Source organism: Oncorhynchus masou, chromosome 1, assembly GCF_036934945.1.
Source record: "Oncorhynchus masou masou isolate Uvic2021 chromosome 1, UVic_Omas_1.1, whole genome shotgun sequence".
Classification (NCBI taxonomy): Eukaryota; Metazoa; Chordata; class Actinopteri; order Salmoniformes; family Salmonidae; genus Oncorhynchus; species Oncorhynchus masou.
The window spans coordinates 52,171,287-52,192,260 of record NC_088212.1 but is presented as its reverse complement, the minus strand read 5'-3'; the positions used below and the strand labels follow the sequence as shown (position 1 = coordinate 52,192,260).

At 43.8% G+C, this 20,974-nt stretch overlaps 1 protein-coding gene across 1 annotated transcript in view; it reads left to right on the top strand.

Moving 5' to 3' along the window:
* osmr (oncostatin M receptor) overlaps positions 1-20,618 on the top strand; it is a 39,307-nt gene extending 18,689 nt beyond the window's left edge. Inside the window, exons 11-17 of the mRNA XM_064974674.1 lie at positions 16,482-16,667; positions 16,848-16,949; positions 17,083-17,250; positions 17,348-17,500; positions 18,212-18,293; positions 18,413-18,497; positions 18,728-20,618. Coding sequence (XP_064830746.1) covers positions 16,482-16,667; positions 16,848-16,949; positions 17,083-17,250; positions 17,348-17,500; positions 18,212-18,293; positions 18,413-18,497; positions 18,728-19,288 — 1,337 coding nt within the window. The 3' untranslated portion in view covers positions 19,289-20,618. The remainder of the gene's footprint in view (positions 1-16,481; positions 16,668-16,847; positions 16,950-17,082; positions 17,251-17,347; positions 17,501-18,211; positions 18,294-18,412; positions 18,498-18,727) is intronic.
* The last annotated feature ends 356 nt before the right edge of the window (positions 20,619-20,974 follow it).

Below are 20,974 nucleotides of genomic sequence, written 5' to 3'. Positions count from 1 at the left end.
CACAGTGCTCCTTGGGATGTTTAAAGCTTGGGAAATCTTTTTGTATCCAAATCCGGCTTTAAACTTCTTCACAACAGTATCTCGGACCTGCCTGGTGTGTTCCTTGTTCTTCATGATGCTCTCTGCGCTTTTAACGGACCTCTGAGACTATCACATTGCAGGTGCATTTATACGGAGACTTGATTACACACAGGTGGATTGTATTTATCATCATTAGTCATTTAGGTCAACATTGGATCATTCAGAGATCCTCACTGAACTTCTGGAGAGAGTTTGCTGCACTGAAAGTAATTGAATAATTTTGCACGCCCAAAGTTTGAAATATCCAATAAATGTTCTTCCACTTCATGATTGTGTCCCACTTGTTGCTGATTCTTCACAAAAAAATACAGTTTTATATCTTTATGTTTGAAGCCTGAAATGTGGCAAAAGGTCGCAAAGTTCAAGGGGGCCGAATACTTTCGCAAGGCACTGTATATATATATATATATATATTTAAACTGTGTATTATAAGATAGCTACAGGAACTTAATGTGTAGGCTAACCCAAATGAGCTGTTAGCTTTACATGCGGCATAGCTAGCTAAGTGAATTAAATATCACCATCTAACAATGAGCTTATCATTGTAACTTAAAAACACAAGCTGGAAATGCATTTGTAGCTTGGTAGCTAGCTAGCTAACAGCTACTGGATAGGGTGATTAGCTAGCAGTTCCAGCTGTCAAAGAAGGGAGAGTAGGCTACTCTGGATAGGGGGGGGGGTACCTTTGTGGGAGGACGTTATGAAAAAAATATTCACTTCCAGTCCCTAGTGAGAAACTATAAGGACGAGAGATATAGAAACATTCAGTACTGTATCATTTGAGTATAATGCAGTCTGTTTCTTTATGATGTTTTCTGTCCTCAGATACAAAGCACCTCAGATACAAAGCACTCTTCACCCTGAAGAGGTGAACAGGTCCCAATGAATGTCCCAAGAGAATAAAGGAGCATCCTTGAATACCAAGGGTTACATGTGTACATGTGTTAGCAAATTGTGTAACGAAAATACAGTTCTAAAGTCTGGAGCAGGTCAACCCTGCTGGGTGTGCAAGCTTGGGTTCCAGCTCCGCACTAACACACCTGATTCAGTTTATCAAACCTTAAAGGGTTAATTATCAAGTGTGCTATTTCTGGGCTGAAATAGAAGTATGCTCATCAAGTAGATCAGGGAGAGAGGTTGGCCACATCTGGTATTGACTTTCTTTGGTAACACTTTACATGACACCCAGCGTCATAACACTTTGTGACACGGTCATAGCCATCTCATAATATGGCATAACAGCTGACATAACTTGTCATAACCTGTCAAGATATGGTCATAACACTCTCATTTGACATATAGTACCAGTCATGATAACAGCTTTGCACACTCTTGGCATTCTTTCAACCAGCTTCATGAGGAATGATTTTCCAACGGTCTTGAAGGAGTTCCCACATATGCTGAGCACTTATTGGCTGCTTTTCCTTCACTATGCAGTCAAACTCATCCCAAACCATCTCAATTGGGTTGAGGTCAGGTGATTGTGGAGGCCAGGTCATCCGACGTAGCACTCGATCACTTATTGGTCAAATAGCCCTTACACAGCCTGGTGGTGTGTTTTGGGTCATTGTCCTGTGCAAATCAAATAATAGTCCCACTAAGCTCAAACCAGATGAGATGGCGTATCGCTGCAGAATGCTGTGGTAGCCATGCTGGTTAAGTGTACCTTGAGTTCTAAATAAATCACAGACGGTGTCACCAGCAAAGCACCCCCACACCATCACACCTCCTCCTCCTTGCTTCATGGTGGGAACCACACATGCGGAGATCATCCGTTCACCTACTCTGCGTCTGACAAAGACACGGAGGATGGATCCAAAAATCTCCAATTTGGACTCATGTGACCAAAGGACAGATTACCACCTGTCTAATGTCCATTGCTCATGTTTCTTGAGCCAAGCAAGTCTCTTCTTATTATTGGTGTCCTTTAGTAGTGGTTTCTTTGCTGCAATTCGACCATGAAGGCCTCCTCTGAACAGTTGATGCTGAGATGTGTCTGTTACTTGAACTCTGTGAAGCATTTATTTGGGTTGCAATCTGAGGTGCATTCAACTCTAATGAATTTATCCTATGCAGCAGAGGTAACTCTGGGTCTTCCTTTCCTTTGGCGGTCCTCATGAGAGACAGTTTCATCATAGCACTTGATAGTTTTTGCGACTGTACTTGAAGAAACGTTCAAAATTCTTGAAATGTTCCGTATTGACTGACCTTCATGTCTTAAAGTAATGATGGACTGTCATTTCTCTTTGCTTATTTGAGCTGTTCTTGCCATAATATGTACTTGGTCTTTTACCAAATAGGGCTATTTTCTGTATACCACCCCTACCATGTCACGACACAACTGATTGGCTCAAACGCATTAAGAAGGAAAGAAATTCCACAAATTAACTTTAAACAATGCACACCTGTTAATTGAAATGCATTCCAGGTTACTACCTCATGAAGCTGGTTGAGAGTGGCAAGAGTGGCAAAGCTGTCATCAAGGCAAAGGGTGGCTACTTTGAAGAATCTCAAATATAAAATATGTTTTGATTTGTTAAAAACGTTTTTGGTTAATACATGTTTCCATGTGTTATTATTCTAAAATGTAGAAAATAGAAAGAAAAATAAAGAAAAACCCTTGAATGAGTAGGTGTGTCCAAACTTTTGACTGGTACTGTATATTGTTATTTTGTGGCTGGTTATGACACCTACATAAGAGTGTCAGAACCTACCAATGTAGTAATTCTATGGCTGGTTATGACACCTCCATACGTGTCAAAACCCACAAAACCTACCACAAAAGGCAAAACATTCCATTACACCATAGCCTACTTGTCAACAGTATGTTTATGTCATATAACATTTTCTGAAATTATCATTGTAATTGCGCATACAATGATGTCAGACATGCACCTACCCTAATGCTCTGTTGCTGATGACTGGGATGAATGTAGGAGCAGATTTCAGGAAACCCTCTTTTTTGACTGATACTATCATAAGGACATGTATGGGAGGCCTATCTCCCTTATATAATTGTGATGTCATAATGCTTCTTCATCAGAGTGCAACGAATGTTTGTTGTTGAATGTATCAAGGCACAAGGCGAGACCCAAATGCAGACACAGGAGGGAGATGGTGGGGGTCTTAAAATGTTTATTACTTCAAAGGGGTAGGCAAGAGAATGGTCGTGGACAGGCAAAAAGGTCAAAACCAGATCAGAGTCCAGGAGGAATAGAGTGGCGGGTAGGCAGGAGAACGGGAAAAACGCTGGTTGACTTGGAAACTTACAAGACGAATTGGCACAGAGAGACAGGAAACACAGAGATACACTGGGGAAAACAAGTGACAATAACGAGGACAGGTCCAACTGATCAGGGTGTGAGAGTAGCCCCCCCCCGCTAAAAGGGACGCCACCTGGTGTCTTACCTGTTGTGCATACTTGGTTAACCGGGGTGTCGGCGGTGGAAGTCTGTGATGAGGGCTGGATCCAGGATGTCTCTAGCAGGAACCCAGCACCTCTCCTCCGGGCCGCAACACTCCCAGTCAACCAGGTACTGGAAACCCCTGCCCCGTGGTCGAACATCCAGGAGATGTTTTACCATGTAGGCCGGATGGCCATCAATGACACAGAGAGGTGGGGGGCCTATGGACAGAAGACAAAGAACAGTGAGACATGGGCTTAATCTTAGACACATGGAAGGTAGGGTGGTAGGGTGAATATGGAAGGGTACGGGGAAAAGGACCAATGACCCGAGGGGACAGTTTGCGGGACTCACTCTACCCGAAGGGGCAGGTCCCGTGTGGACAGCCATACACTCTGCCCAATGCAGTAGCGTGGAGCTGGGGTCTAGCGATGGTCTGCTTGTCGACGATACCTGGAGTTGTTCTTGAGAATAGCCGCCCTTGCTCTTCTCCAGGTACGTCGACAGCGGCGGACAAACATCTGGGCCGAGGGTACGCTGACCTCCTGCTCTTGTTCAGGGAAGAGTGGAGGCTGATACCCCATGGAGCACTCGAGAGGAGAGAGTCCCGTGGCAGAACTGGGAAGAGTGTTCCGGGCATACTCCACCCAGACCAGTTGACGGCTCCAGGTAGTGGGGTTGGTTGAGACCAGGCACCTTAAGATGGTCTCCAGGTATTGGTTGACTCGCTCCGACTGACCATTAGTTTGGGGATGGAATCCAAATGACAGGCTGGCCGATGACCCAATAAGGGTGCAGAATGCCTTCCAGAACTGAGACGAGAACTGAGGACCCCGATCGGAGACCATGTCTACCCAGAGTCCATGGATCCGGAAGACATGCTGCACCATAAGCTGGGCCGTCTCCTTGGCAGAAGGTAGTTTGAGGAGAGGGATGAAATGGGCGGCCTTGGAGAACCGGTCGACTACCGTCAGAATGACAGTGTTGCCATCAGACGGAGGGAGCCCAGTGACAAAGTCCAGAGATATATGAGACCAGGGACGATGAGGAACCGGTAGTGGCTGTAGGAGGCCAGAAGGAGCTTGTCGTGGAGTCTTGTTTTGAGCACACACAGTGCATGTAGTGACGAAGGCAGAGACATCAGGGATCATTGTCGTTCCCAAACTGCCGCAGTCCAGACGAGCGTCCTTCCCGACATTAGCGTAATTATATACGCTAACTTCGAAGAAAATGAAGATGGCTGTAGCTCAAAAATAAGCGAGCACTGAGTAAGAAAACCCCGGCAGGCACCAGGATTCCCAGAATATCGCTCTGGACCACAGATAGGGAAAAAAATTACAGGGTGATTGGGGTTTTTCAGAGGTGGCAGACAGTCTCTGAGCTAACTCCCTGATTTGCTCCATAATAGCCTTTAACCTGTTGCGTCGCGCAATCCCGGATCCGGGATTCTATTTATAGCCTCAAGCTCATTAGCATAACGCAACGTTAACTATTCATGAAAATCGCAAATGAAATGAAATAAATATATTTGCTCTCAAGCTTAGACTTTTGTTAACAACACTGTCATCTCAGATTTTCAAAATATGCTTTTCAAACATAGCTAAACAAGCATTTGTGTAAGAGTATTGATTGCTAACATAGCTATAAGCCTAGAATTCAGCCAGCAACATTTTCACAAAAACAAGAAAATCATTCAAATAAAATCATTTACCTTTGAAGAGCTTCGGATGTTTTCAATGAGGAGAAAATCATTCAAATAAAATCATTTACTTTGAAGAGCTTCGGATGTTTTCAATGAGGAGACTCTCAGTTACATAGCAAATGTTCAGTTTTTCCTGAAAGAATCTTTGTGTAGGAGAAATCGCTCCGTTTTGTACATCACATTTGGCTACCGAAACGAACCGAAAATTCAGTCACCAACAACGTCAAACTTTTTCCGAATTAACTCCATAATATCGACCGAAACATGGCAAACGTTGTTTGGAATCAATCCTCAAGGTGTTTTTTCACATATCTCTTCATTGATATATCGTTCGTGGAAGCCTGCTATCTTCTCTGAATTCCATGGAAAAATACTTGCAGCTGACTTTTGCGCACCAATTTCGGCGCAGGACACCGGGCGGACACCTGGTAAATGTGGTCTCTTATGGTCAATCTTCCAATGATATGCCTACAAATACGTCACAATGCTGCAGACACCTTGGGGAAACGACAGAAAGGGCAGGCTCATTCATCTCGCATTCACAGCCATATAAGGAGACAATGGAAAACGGAGCCTCAAAAATCCTGCTGATTTCCTGGATGCCGTTTCATCTTGGTTTTGCCTGTAGCTCACGTTCTAGGGCACGCACCGAGAAGATATTTGTATTTCTGGAAACGTCAGAGTGTTTTCTTTCCAAAGCTATCAATTATATGCATAGTCGAGCATCTTTTTGTGACAAAATATTGCGCTTAAAACGGGCACGTCTTTTTATCCAAAAATTATATAGCGCCCCTAGAGTTTCAAGAGGTTAACCCATGGTTGTGGCATTCCGTCAAGGAACTGAGCCCTTCCAGTGTGGCGGAGCTGGTCCAAGTCTGCTGGGTCTGTCATAGCCAGTTCTTACTTTCAAGGCACAAGGCGAGACCCAAATACAGACACATGAGGCAGATGGTTGGAGTCTTGCAATGTTTATTAATTCAAAGTGGTAGGCAAGAGAATGGTCATGGACAGGCAAAAAGGTCAAAACCAGATCAGAGTTCAGGAGGTACAGAGTAGCAGACAAGCTCATGGTCAAGGCAGGCAGAATGGTCAGGCAGGCGGGTACAAAGTCCAGAAACAGGCAAGAGTCAAAACCGGGAGGACTAGAAATAGGAGAATGGAAAAAGCAGGAGAATGGGAAAAACACAGGTTGACTTGGAAACATACAAGACGAACTGGTACAGAGAGACAGGAATCACAGGGATAAATACACTGGGGAACACAAGTGACCCCTGGGGGGGTGGAGACAATAATCAGGACAGGTGAAACTGATCAGGGTGTGGCAGAACGCTGTTGAATGCCGAAAACTGAACTAAAGACCTCGGTTAAAAAGCTGACAGTGTTTTTATATGTTTTTATTTATTTGGGATCCTGCGGCTCTTAGGCTAAGTTGCTGTGAGTGCTGCTGTCTGTCCCGGGATCCTGTCAGATTCCGCATAGGGGGAGAGACACAAATACCCAGCTAACCTAGTTGGCTCGGCGGTCTCAAATGGAAGCCGCTATTGAACGTTTCCAGCACTGCAGCAGCTGTGTTTACTTTGCTTTGTTCCAGGACAATGTGGACCCGTGCTGACTTTCAATGTAGCAACTGCTTGCTTGCGGAGGGTTACAGGAGTGAAGCAGCTACTCTTAGCAAGCAAGTAGCAAACCTACACAAGCTACTGGGGAACCCACAGCCGCCTACTTTTTCATTTTCTTCCACCCCAGTAGCAGGATTCCGCTCTGGTCTGGTGGCAGTTTGGCCACCGTTTCAGCTCTCCACAGCTGACTGGCCAGCACTCGACAGGGTTTCATACCTAAAGAGGTCTTCCCTTTCCTGGAGAACGGAGCTGTTCTCGACCCAACCAACCAACAATAGAGGTACGTCACTCGCTGTGGAAATCAAAGAAAGCGTGGTAGCAATACATGGTGATAACATCTACCGAAAATACAGAAATTATGACGGGGGCGGTGTTGCGGTCTATATTCAGAACCACCTTCCCGTAAAGCTTAGAGACAAACTAATGTTAAATACTGTTGAAGCCATATGGCTACAGGTTCATCTTCCTCACTTAAAGCCCAATCTTGTGGGAAGCTGCTATAGACCACCAAGTGCCAACAGTCAATATCTGGATAATAAGTGTGAAATGCTTGATTATGTATGTGATATCAACAGAGAAGTATATTTTCTGGGTGATTTAAATATTTACTGACTATCATCAAGCTGCCCACTCAAGAAAAAACTTCAAACTTCAAAGTGCCTGCAACCTGGTTCAGGTTGACAGTCAACCTACCAAACATCACAGGAATTAAATCAACATGTATTGATCAAGCACCCATTAAGAAAATGACTGTACAAACTGTTAAATACCCTTTGACTGATAAGGAATTGAAAAAGTGTATGGTTGAGAGGAATGAGGCAAAAGATATGGAAAGTAAATCTGGCAGCCCAACTGATTGGCAAATGCACAGCAAATTAAGAAATCATGTGTCTTAACTAAATAAATAAAAATAATAAACTATACTATGAAACAAAGATCAATTATATAAAGAATTATAGTAAAAAGCTTTGGGGCACCTTAAATGACATTTTGGGTAAAAAAAGACTCATTGAATCACATGGCTCATTCATCACAAAGCCCACTGATATTGCCAACTACTTTAATTACTTTTTCATTGGCAAGATAACTTCTCTAGGGTAGGGGGCAGCATTTGGAATTTTGGATGAAAATCATGCCCACATTAAATGGCCTGCTACTCGGGCCCAGAAGATTTGGATAGAAAAACTCTAAAGTTTCCAAAACTGTTAAAATACTGTCTGTGAGTATAACAGAACTGATTTGGCAGGCGAAAACCTGAGAAAAAATCCATTCAGAAAGTAGTTTTTATTTGTTGATTTTGTAGTTTTCTATTCAATGCCATTACAGTATCCATTGACTTAGGACTCAATTTGCAGTTCCTATGCCTTCCACTAGATGTCAACAGTCTTTAGAAATTGTTTCAGGCTTGTATTCGTATAAGTGAGGGAGTAAGATCAGTCTGAATGAGTGGACCCTGACGTGTCACAGAGCTTTTTCATGCTCAATCCCGAGAGAGTGCATTTCTTGTTTACCTTTTGTATTGACGACGTTATTGTCCGGTTGAAATATTATAGATCATTTAGGCTAAAAACAACCTGAGGATGGAATATAACATTATATGACATGTTTCTATGAACTTTACAGATACAATTTGGATTTTTTTGTCTGCCTGTTTTGACTGCGTTTAAGCCTGTGGATTACTGAAGAAAACGCACAAACAAAACGAAGGTTTTTGGATATAAAGAGACTTTATCGAACAAAAGGAACATTTATTGAGTAAATGTATGTCTTCTGAGTGCAACCATATGAAGATCATCAAAGGTAAGGGATTCATTTTATCTCTTTCTGAGTTTTGTAATGCTTCTGCTTGGCTGGTTACTGTTTGTAATAATTTGTCAACTGGGTTGTGTTCTCAAATAATCGTAAGGTATGCTTTCGCCTACAGCATTTTTTAAATCTGACACCGTGGTTGGATCACAAGAAGTTCATCTTTAAACCTATGCAAAATATGTTTTGTTTTCTGAATTTTTACAATGAGTATTTTTGTATTTGAATCTGGCGCTCTGCAATTTCACTGGATGTTGGCCAGATGGGACGCTAGCATCCCACATACCCCAGAGAGGATAAGGAAACTTAGGGATGACATGCCAGCAACAAACGCTGACACTACACATCCAAGTAAATCTGACAAAATTTTGGAAGACAACAATTGTACTTTTGAATTCTGTGTGGAAGAAGTGGAAAAAATTATTGTTGTCTATCAACAGTGACAAGCCACCGGAGCCCAACAATCTGGATTGAAAATGACTAAGGATAATAGCAGACGATATTGCCACTCCTATTTGCCACATCTTCAATTTAAGCCTACTAGAAAGTGTATACCCTCAGGCCTGGAAGGAAACTAAAGTCATTCGGCTTCCCAAAAATTGTAAAGCCCCCTTTACTGGCTCAAATTGCCGACCAATCAGCCTGTTACCAACCCTTAGTAAACTTCTGGAACAAATTGTGTTTGCCCAGATACAATGCTATCTCATAGTAAACAAATTGACAACAGACTTTCAGCATGCTTATTGGGAAAGACACTCAACAAGCACAGCACTTACACAAATGACTGACGATTGGCTGAGAGAAATTGTGTTGGCTGTCTAGTTAGACTTCAGTGCAGCTTTTGGCATTATTGATCATGGAAAAACATATGTGTTATGGCTTTACACCCTCTGCTATAATGTGGCTAAAGAGTTGTATAATAGAACACAGAGGGTGTTCTTTAACAGAAGCCTCTCAAACATAATCCAGGTAGAATCAGGAATTCCCCAGGGTAGCTGTTTAGGCCCCTTGCTTTTTTCCATTTTTACTAATGACATACCACTGGCTTTGCATCAAGCTAGAATGTCTATGTATGCGGAGACTCAACACAATACGTGTCAGCTACTACAGCAACTGAAATGACTGCAACAGCTAACAAAGAGCTGCAGTTATTTTCAGAGTGGGTGCAAGGAATAAGTTAGCCCTAAATATTTCTAAAACTAAAAGCATTGTATTTGGGACAAAACATTCACTAAACCCTAAAACTCAAATAAATCTTGTAATAAATAATGTGGAAATTGAGCAAGTTGAGATCAAATCAAATCAAATTGTATTAGTCACATGCGCTGAATACTGTGAAATGCTTACTTACGAGCCCCTAACCAACAGTGCAGTTTAAAAAAAATACGGATAAGAATAAGAGATTAAATTAAGAAGTAATTAAAGAGCAGCAGTAAAAAATAACAATATGTACAGTGCCGGTACAGAGTCAACGTGCGGGGTCACCGGTTAGTTGAGGTAGTATATACAGTATATGTAGGTAGAGTTAATTAAAGTGACTATGCATAGATGACAACAGAGAGTGGCAGTGGTGTGGAGAGGGGGTCTTATGGCTTAGGGTAGAAGCTGTTTAGAAGCCTCTTGGACCTAGACTTGGCGCTCCGGTACCGCTTGCCATGCGGTATCAGATAGAACAGTCTATGACTAGGGTGGCTGAAGTCTTTGACAATTTTTAGGGCCTTCCTCTGACACCGCCTGGTATAGAGATCCTGGATGGCAGGAAGCTTGGCCCCAGTGATGTACTGGGACGTTCGCACTACCCTCTGTAGTGCCTTGCGGTCAGAGGCCAAGCAGATGCCATACCAGGCAGTGATGCAACCAGTCAGGATGCTCTCGATTGTGCAGCTGTAGGTCCCTTTGAGGATCTGAGGACCCATGCTAAATCTTTTCAGTCTCCTGAGGGGGAATAGGTTTTTTCGTTCCCTCTTCACGACTGTCATGGTGTTCTCAGACCATGTTAGTTTGTTGTTGATGTGAACACCAAGGAACTTCAAGCTCTCAACCTTTTCCACTGCAGCCCCGTCAATGAGAATGTGGGCGTGCTAGGTCCACTTGACACAAGAGGTCTCTTCACAGTCCCCAAGTCCAGAACAGGCTATGGGAGGTGCACAGTACTACATAGTCATGACTACATGTAACTCTATTCCATATCAAGTAACTGATGCAAGCAGTAAAATTTGATTTAAAAACAGATTAAAAAAACACTTTATGGAACAGCGGGGACTGTGAAGCAACCCAAACATAGGCACAGACAGACACATTTATACACACATACACATGGATTTTGTACTGTAGATATGTGGTAGTGGTTTAGTAGCGGCCTGAATTACACAGTGTGTTGTGTATGGGTGTCAAGTAAACTGTTACCCTTTTTTTTGTTCACCTGAAATAATTTTAATTATTATTATTTTTTATTTTTATTTTACTAGGCAAGTCAGTTAAGAACAAATTCTTATTTTCAATGACGGCTTAGGAACAGTGGGTTAACTAACTGCCTGTTCAGGGGCAGAACGACAGATTTGTACTTCCTCAGCTCAGGGATTCGAACTTGCAACCTTTTGGTTATTAGTCCAACGCTCTAACCACTAGGCTACCCTGCTTTAGTAATAATAGCCTTCTTGTTACTAACATGTCTAACCTTTAGATATGAGTTATCTTACTGTACATTTTGACATTTATATGAGTGTTGATTCTTTGAAGGGAACTTTTTTAAATTGCTGCCTTAAAACTATTATTCAAGATAAACTAGTGTCAATGTTGGTTAATCATCTATATTCATGTGGTTTAAATTAAGGGGCACTTTTATTGTGATGACAAGTTGAAGTTGCTCTACTCAAATGGCACAACAGAATCATTCAGATTGACCAAAGCACAGCCAATGACACCGTCTCCTTCCATATTTAGAAAAGGGCGAAGTAAAGTCAAAACTGATGCTGTTGCAGCATTGCTCATCTTCTCCGTGGGAATCCAGTCGACATGGGTGTCTTGATAGAGGTCAGCTGGTGAACCTACCATAAATAAATGAAAAGCACACCAGCTGTTAGAATATCACTTTTTCAGGTCAACTATACCATCAGGGCTCTTGATTATTTTGGTTGTGTTTAATTCATTCAGGTGTTTTGGTGTCATATAAAGATTCAATCTATTGTTGGGCTGGAACAACCAATGGGCAACACAGCAGGTTGTCTTATCCCATTGAGGCATTTGTCCCATGCGGTGATGTCCATACATTTAACCTCCTCAGTTGAATAAAGTTCAAATCATCATTGGTTCAGTGCAACTGAATTTTTTTGGGACAATAATGTCCTCCTCCAGGGTAGATTGATGTGTTATTGTACAATTTGTGTATCCCCTTTTCATAGGCCTAGATTACATGGTTGCATTCAATGACAAGGTTGTTTTAATTGATCTGTTGTCAGTGTCAAATCAAATCACATTTTATTTGTCACATGCGCCGAATACAACAGGTATACCTTACAGTGAAATGCTTACATACAAGCCCTTAACCAACCATGCAGTTGTAAGAAAAATATGTGTTAAGTAAAAAAAATATATTAAAGAGCAGCAGTAAAATAACAGTAGTGAGGCTATATACAGGGGGTACCGGTCAAGAGTCAATCAATGTGCGGGTGCACCGGTTAATCGAGGTAATTGAGGTAATATGTACATGTAGGTAGAGTTAAAGTGAGTATGCATAGCTAATAAACAGAGTAGTAGCAGCGTAAAGGGGGGAGGGGCAATGCAAATAATCTGGGTTGTCAACAGAGTAGGCCTTGGCCTCTACCCTGTGATTTACCGTATTAAAAAATATTCTGCTAGTTGTTTCCAGTCATATAAAGTATGGTAAAATTGCATGTTTATCAAATGCCACATTTTTCTTGTGCAAAGGAAAGAAACGACTCTGATATAGCCTATAGGCCTACACCACCAAGCTCTCAATTATGACTATCCAATCTACTCAATCAAGGAATAGTAGACTTACATTAGTATGCAAGTGCAATGATAGATGCATGCAATGCTTTATTAAAGGTGAATTTTTTGGGTGAAAAAGTTGCTTCCCCAAAACTTAACTCATGCACTGCCTATGTTTGAGACACATGCTAATAGCTAGACTACAAGCTTTCTAGCTAGCTAATGTTGGCTAACTTGGTCTTGTTTTTAACACCTGTTTAGCATAACATCTAACAATTAAACTTGAAATCAGACTTACCAGTGATGAAATGATTGGAGCAGACCCTGTAATGACAGCTGTCTGGGTTCAGGTCTTGACAGGCAAAACAGTTTCTTTGCTTTTCTACATTTACATTTACATTTAAGTCATTTAGCAGACGCTCTTATCCAGAGCGACTTACAAATTGGTGAATTCACCTTCTGACATCCAGTGGAACATCCACTTTACAATAGTGCATCTAAGTCATTTAAGGGGGGTGAGAAGGATTACTTTATCCTATCCTAGGTATTCCTTGAAGAGGTGGGGTTTCAGGTGTCTCCGGAAGGTGGTGATTGACTCCGCTGTCCTGGCGTCGTGAGGGAGTTTGTTCCACCATTGGGGGGCCAGAGCAGCGAACAGTTTTGACTGGGCTGAGCGGGAACTGTACTTCCTCAGTGGTAGGGAGGCGAGCAGGCCAGAGGTGGATGAACGCAGTGCCCTTGTTTGGGTGTAGGGCCTGATCAGAGCCTGGAGGTACTGTGGTGCCGTTCCCCTCACAGCTCCGTAGGCAAGCACCATGGTCTTGTAGCGGATGCGAGCTTCAACTGGAAGCCAGTGGAGAGAGCGGAGGAGCGGGGTGACGTGAGAGAACTTGGGAAGGTTGAACACCAGACGGGCTGCGGCATTCTGGATGAGTTGTAGTGGTTTAATGGCACAGGCAGGGAGCCCAGCCAACAGCGAGTTGCAGTAATCCAGACGGGAGATGACAAGTGCCTGGATTAGGACCTGCGCCGCTTCCTGTGTGAGGCAGGGTCGTACTCTGCGGATGTTGTAGAGCATGAACCTACAGGAACGGGCCACCGCCTTGATGTTAGTTGAGAACGACAGGGTGTTGTCCAGGATCACGCCAAGGTTCTTAGCGCTCTGGGAGGAGGACACAATGGAGTTGTCAACCGTGATGGCGAGATCATGGAACGGGCAGTCCTTCCCCGGGAGGAAGAGCAGCTCCGTCTTACCGAGGTTCAGCTTGAGGTGGTGATCCGTCATCCACACTGATATGTCTGCCAGACATGCAGAGATGCGATTCGCCACCTGGTCATCAGAAGGGGGAAAGGAGAAGATTAATTGTGTGTCGTCTGCATAGCAATGATAGGAGAGACCATGTGAGGTTATGACAGAGCCAAGTGACTTGGTGTATAGCGAGAATAGGAGAGGGCCTAGAACAGAGCCCTGGGGGACACCAGTGGTGAGAGCGCGTGGCGAGGAGACAGATTCTCGCCACGCCACCTGGTAGGAGCGACCTGTCAGGTAGGACGCAATCCAAGCGTGGGCTGCGCCGGAGATGCCCAACTCGGAGAGGGTGGAGAGGAGGATCTGATGGTTCACAGTATCGAAGGCAGCCGATAGGTCTAGAAGGATGAGAGCAGAGGAGAGAGAGTTAGCTTTAGCAGTGCGGAGCGCCTCCGTGATACAGAGAAGAGCAGTCTCAGTTGAATGACTAGTCTTGAAACCTGACTGATTTGGATCAAGAAGGTCATTCTGAGAGAGATAGTGGGAGAGCTGGCCAAGGACGGCACGTTCAAGAGTTTTGGAGAGAAAAGAAAGAAGGGTCTGTACTGGTCTGTAGTTGTTGACATCGGAGGGATCGAGTGTAGGTTTTTTCAGAAGGGGTGCAACTCTCGCTCTCTTGAAGACGGAAGGGACGTAGCCAGCGGTCAGGGATGAGTTGATGAGCGAGGTGAGGTAAGGGAGAAGGTCTCCGGAAATGGTCTGGAGAAGAGAGGAGGGGATAGGGTCAAGCGGGCAGGTTGTTGGGCGGCCGGCCGTCACAAGAAGCGAGATTTCATCTGGAGAGAGAGGGGAGAAAGAGGTCAGAGCACAGGGTAGGGCAGTGTGAGCAGAACCAGCGGTGTCGTTTGACTTAGCAAACGAGGATCGGATGTCGTCGACCTTCTTTTCAAAATGGTTGACGAAGTCATCTGCAGAGAGGGAGGGGGGGAGGGGGGAGGAGGATTCAGGAGGGAGGAGAAGGTGGCAAAGAGCTTCCTAGGGTTAGAGGCAGATGCTTGGAATTTAGAGTGGTAGAAGGTGGCTTTAGCAGCAGAGACAGAGGAGGAAAATGTAGAGAGGAGGGAGTGAAAGGATGCCAGGTCCGCAGGGAGGCGGGTTTTCCTCCATTTCCGCTCGGCTGCCCGGAGCACTGTTCTGTGAGCTCGCAATGAGTCGTCGAGCCACGGAGCGGGAGGGGAGGACCGAGCCGGCCTGGAGGATAGGGGACATAGAGAGTCAAAGGATGCAGAAAGGGAAGAGAGGAGGGTTGAGGAGGCAGAATCAGGAGATAGGTTGGAGAAGGTATGAGCAGAGGGAAGAGATGATAGGATGGAAGAGGAGAGAGTAGCGGGGGAGAGAGAGCGAAGGTTGGGACGGCGCGATACCATCCGAGTAGGGGCAGTGTGGGAAGTGTTGGATGAGAGCGAGAGGGAAAAGGATACAAGGTAGTGGTCGGAGACTTGGAGGGGAGTTGCAATGAGGTTAGTGGAAGAACAGCATCTAGTAAAGATGAGGTCGAGCGTATTGCCTGCCTTGTGAGTAGGGGGGAAGGTGAGAGGGTGAGGTCAAAGAGGAGAGGAGTGGAAAGAAGGAGGCAGAGAGGAATGAGTCAAAGGTAGACGTGGGGAGGTTAAAGTCGCCCAGGACTGTGAGAGGTGAGCCGTCCTCAGGAAAGGAGCTTATCAAGGCATCAAGCTCATTGATGAACTCTCCGAGGGAACCTGGAGGGCGATAAATGATAAGGATGTTAAGCTTGAAAGGGCTGGTAACTGTGACAGCATGGAATTAAAAGGAGGCGATAGACAGATGGGTAAGGGGAGAAAGAGAGAATGACCACTTGGGAGAGATGAGGATCCCGGTGCCACCACCCCGCTGACCAGAAGCTCTCGGGGTGTGCGAGAACACGTGGGCGGACGAAGAGAGAGCAGTAGGAGTAGCAGTGTTATCTGTGGTGATCCATGTTTCCGTCAGTGCCAAGAAGTCGAGGGACTGGAGGGAGGCATAGGCTGAGATGAACTCTGCCTTGTTGGCCGCAGATCGGCAGTTCCAGAGGCTACCGGAGACCTGGAACTCCACGTGGGTCGTGCGCGCTGGGACCACCAGATTAGGGTGGCCGCGGCCACGCGGTGTGGAGCGTTTGTATGGTCTGTGCAGAGAGGAGAGAACAGGGATAGATAGACACATAGTTGACAGGCTACAGAAGAGGCTACGCTAATGCAAAGGAGATTGGAATGACAAGTGGACTACACGTCTCGAATGTTCTGACAGTTCTTGAGTCTTGAGTCTTATCTCCTCGGTGTACATTTTTTAGGCACTGTTATCATGCAATTTGGGGTAGCTACTCAGCTGTTGATGTCGTAAGAATTCATGCGGTGGTCTTCCAACATGGCCGCCAGGAGGCACCATACGTCAACTGCAAGCCCTCTATACCTGCCTGCTTTGTGCCAACACCTGTTCCAAAACGGCTGTACCAACATATTTTCCAATTCTTGTGCTGATACCTGTGCTGATAACTGAGCCAACATTCTTGTCTTATTGCTGTTACAGTTGTACACAGGTTGCTCTTCTTTGGGCCTACAGCAGTTCTGTGAGTGAGACTGTCTCTAGCTCTCTTATTGTCTTTTGTCCAGAGTATCTTTGGAATGACACGCGTGTGAGTGGGAGTGCCAGCGGAGGCTTCCACCTCATCTGGAAAGAGCAGGAAGGTGTCACTTGTGGGTACACTGTGGAGTGGTGCACAGTAGGAAGCGGAGTTTCCTGCACTCTGCAATGGAGGAGGGTGCCAGTGGGAAACACATCAGTGTCCCTACCAGCAGGTATCACACAACAGGTTTACACACACCACCATTACTCTTTTAGGTAACATCGTACATGAAGTCGCTGTGTAGTAATACTGTCATTACAGTAATAACAAAGAAAAGGGAAACTGACCAAAATCAATTTCAACTTAAAACCTACTGGCACTACCTTTTAGTTACAATATATATATTTTGCAGGGGATTTTAAAGCGGGTCATAGGTACACCTTTGATATATATGGCTGCACTGACGAAGGAGACAAACTACTGGAGATTCTCACTGGCTACTCCCAGGAACTCAGTGAGTGGGTTACGTTGTGATTATGTATTGTGACAAGTAAGAAATGGGTTGTGAAAGTGGTAGGGGATGTCTCTCTCTCTCATGTTCAACCCCTTCCCATCTCTCTCCCTTCCTCCTTTCTCTCAACCTATAGAGCCTGTCCAGACTCCCAGGCTGGTCGGGCCCATTCGAACAACTTCCTCTTCTGTGACACTGGAGTGGCATTACCATGAGGATGACCACTCTCACCCAGGGTTCATCACTGGTTACTTGGTAACCGTGCACAAGACAGGGTCTCAGAGGTCACCAGGTCATGTGCCAAGTGGGTATCATCAATGTCAACATGGGTAACAAGCAATTCAATTTAAAAGAAGTCATGAAAGGATTTGTTCCTCTGACACAGTGTTTCCTGTATCTAGATCCTTTTACCAAGACGGTGGCAGACCCCCACAATAAGTCTCTAACCATAGTAGGACTGCAGGAGCACCAGAAGTACACCTTCCATCTGAGTGCACTCACTAATGTTGGACCAGGCCCACATACTACTGTAACTGTCAAGACCCAGACAATCCGTGAGTCAAACTCCGGCTGAAGCACTCTAGGGTTAGGGGCAGACTGGGTCATATTAAAATGTATTAATTAAAACCTCTTAAACGACTTTGAGTGGTTCTGGACTGATTTCAGACCAACGTTTCTGTGTACAGAACGTTCTGTGAACGGCACAGCACACCGTAAAGGCTCTGGTTGTCCCGCTTCACATGCCGCTCTGTCATAAGTTATATGAAATGGTGCCAATTTTGCACTAAGTATGATCATATTTATTTGACAGTTAAAAGGGAAGTGGAAATATTATAGTAATTTATTTATAATTTGATTGTTACTATATTTAGAAAGCATTTCAATCATTTCATGCCCTATACCCCCACTTTTGTTGAATAGGAAAAAATTCATAGGGTGTACCTTGTGTCCTCAAAAGTGAATACACCTCCGCAATGTATACATATTTTTTAACAGAAAGGGGAGATTTTGATCTTTCTGGCAGTACAATAATTACTAGGTATTGTTTATGGCTCTCTCAAGATAAATAATAACTTTTGAGTATGTCTATTTAGGTGGAATTCTATATTTTGACATAAAATTTTACCTGTAAAATAAAGCCTAATGTCCCGTAGGCACACAATTATTTTTAAATCTGAAAGCATATTTATATTTTAGATCATGACATTCTGAGCCCAGTAGTAATGACCTGGTGTTACAGTATGTGCTGCTGTGTCCTGTGACAGCCTCTATTCTCCTGGCTAAGATCTTAACTCCTCTCCTGCTGCTGTTGGGGCTCGCCATCCTCCTGTGTCTATTCTGGAAAATGTGAGACGCTTTAAACACTATCCATTCAACATTATCACGTACAATTTATTTTTCGAGATTAACATTACATCAAAGTGTAATGTGAACCCTGTCTAACCTCCTCTGTGGCTATCCTCCAGGCTGAGGAGTTGTATAGTGGAGCTGTTTGGGTACCCGGCTGTGATGAACATCAAACCAATTGAACTGGACCGCCACATACATGAGGTACTGTGCAGTTCTGTACAGGCATTCATATGTCTCATGTGTCTGAAGTTGATGAGTACTGCCTCATTGTCCGCGGTGTTTTCTCTCATTTGGATTTACCTTAAACAGATGGCAATAAACGGATGTACAATATGTTATAGTCACAATTATTGTTTTGCAATCTGATAGAATGACTGTGCAACTTCTCACCTGATTACATTCATCCTCTATTCTGTCCATCACATCTACAGACCAGTGAGAGGCTGCGGTGTCTCAAGGTGGGGGACTGTGTCTGCAGTGACATAGAGATCCTGAGCGTCAGGCCAACCATGTCAGAGAGGATGCCTCTCATTCACCCCAAACTCCCCCGCCTTTCTTCCTCTTCCACCACCATTCCCTCCTCTTCATTCTGCCCTGTGCACCCTTCCTCCTACTCTTCATCCATGTCTTCCTCCTTGCCCTCCCTCTCACCTTCCTCCCCATCCTTTTCTACTCAACACCTGCACCAAAAAGGGTACTGTCCACAGTCACCCACAGAAGTCTGGGATTGCTCAGTCCAGACAAGCCTCACCAACAGAAGTTATTTCCCCTCTGTGGGGGCGGTGCAATCCATTGAGTTGAAACCAATCAGATTTACAGACATCAGTGACTTCTCCAGCTCACCAATCAAGCTCTCCAATCTCATCACCAGCGAGACTTCTGAGGGGCCGCAGTTACGACCAGGGGCATTATTGGAGAATATTGATGGATACATTACCACTGACTCATTAGTTAAGTCAATGACTGTATATATGAATGGACAAAGCCATTGATTACATTTACATTTACATTTATTACATGACACCATTCATTCCTATGTGAAGACTTAATAGCGCACTGAAGCCAAATTTAGTCAGTCATGTAGACATAACATGCTCAGTTTGAGCTACTCCTGGAAGTTACTTTGCTGGTTAGCTTAGTGCTACCCTTCTCATTGAATAACTCAGCTTGAAGCCCGACCGGTGTTGGCTGCCACTAGCAACTAAATTATACTTCTAAATCAAATTGTATTTGTCACATGCACTGAATACAACAGGTGTAGACTTTACCTTGAAATGCTTACTTACGAGCCCTTAACCAACAATTCAGTTAAAAAGTGAGAAAAAAATGTAACTAAAAAAGAAAAAAATGGAAATAGTAACACAATAAAAGAACCTGTAACGAGGATATACAGGGAGTACCGGTACCGAGTCAATGTGCAGGGGTATGAGGTAGATGAGATCATTGAGATCAGTGGTGTAAAGTACTACTTAAGTAGTTTTTGGGGGTATCTGTACCTTACTTCACTATTTATATTTTTGGCAACTTTTACTTTTACTTCACTACATTCCAATAGAAACAAATGTACTTTTTACTCCATGCATTTTCTCTGACACCCAAAAGTACGTGTCACATTTTGACAGGAAAATGGTCCAATTCACACACTTATCAAGAGAACATTCCTGGTCATCCCTAATGCCTCTGATCTGGCGGACTCACTAAACACAAATGTTTTGTTTGTAAATTATGTATGAGTGTTGAAGTGTGCCCCTGGCTATCTGTCAAAAAAATGGTGCAGTCTGTTTTGCTGAATATAAGTGTCACGTTCTGACCTTTATTTCTGTTGTTTTTGTCATTATTTAGTATGGTCAGGGCGTGAGTTGGGATGGGCAGTCTATGTTTGGTTTTCTATGATTTTGGGATTTCTATGTTTCTGCCTAGTATGGTTCTCAATCAGAGGCAGGTGTCATTAGTTGTCTCTGATTGAGAATCATACTTAGGTAGCCTGGGTTTCACTGTTTGTTTGTGGGTGATTTTCTATGTTAGTTGCATGTGTCAGCACAGGTCTCATTTATAGCTTTACGGTCCTTATTTGTTTATTGTTTTTGTATAGTTTGTATTCAGTGTTCAGAGCTTTCCTTTATTAAATATTCATCATGAACGCACACCACGCCGCATTTTGGTCCTCTGATCCTTCTCGCCTCTCCTCTTCAGACGAAGAGGAGGACGACCGTGACTATAAGGAACTTGAAATGATTTATACTTTTATTTTTTGATATATTTTTGTGATTACTTTTGATGCTAAAGTATATTTAAAACCAAACACTTTTACTAAAGTAGTATTTTACTGGGTGACTTTCACTTTTACTTTAGTCATTTTCTAGTAAGGTATCTTTACTTATACTCCACCACGTTTGAGTACTTTCTCCACCACTGATTGAGATATGTAGGTAAGGGTAAAAGTGTCTACGCAATCATGATAGATAATAAACAGAAGAGAGTGAAAGTATGTGTCTGTGTGGCATCAATATGTATGTGTGTGTCAGTGTAGTAGGTGTGAGTGTGTACAGAGCCAATGTAAGAATGTCAGTGCTAAGTAAAGGGGGGGGGGTATAATGCAAATAGTCTGGGTTTTCCATTTGAATAACAGTCTTAGAATCAGATCAAGAGCCTGGGCCAATTGTGCACCGCCCTATGGG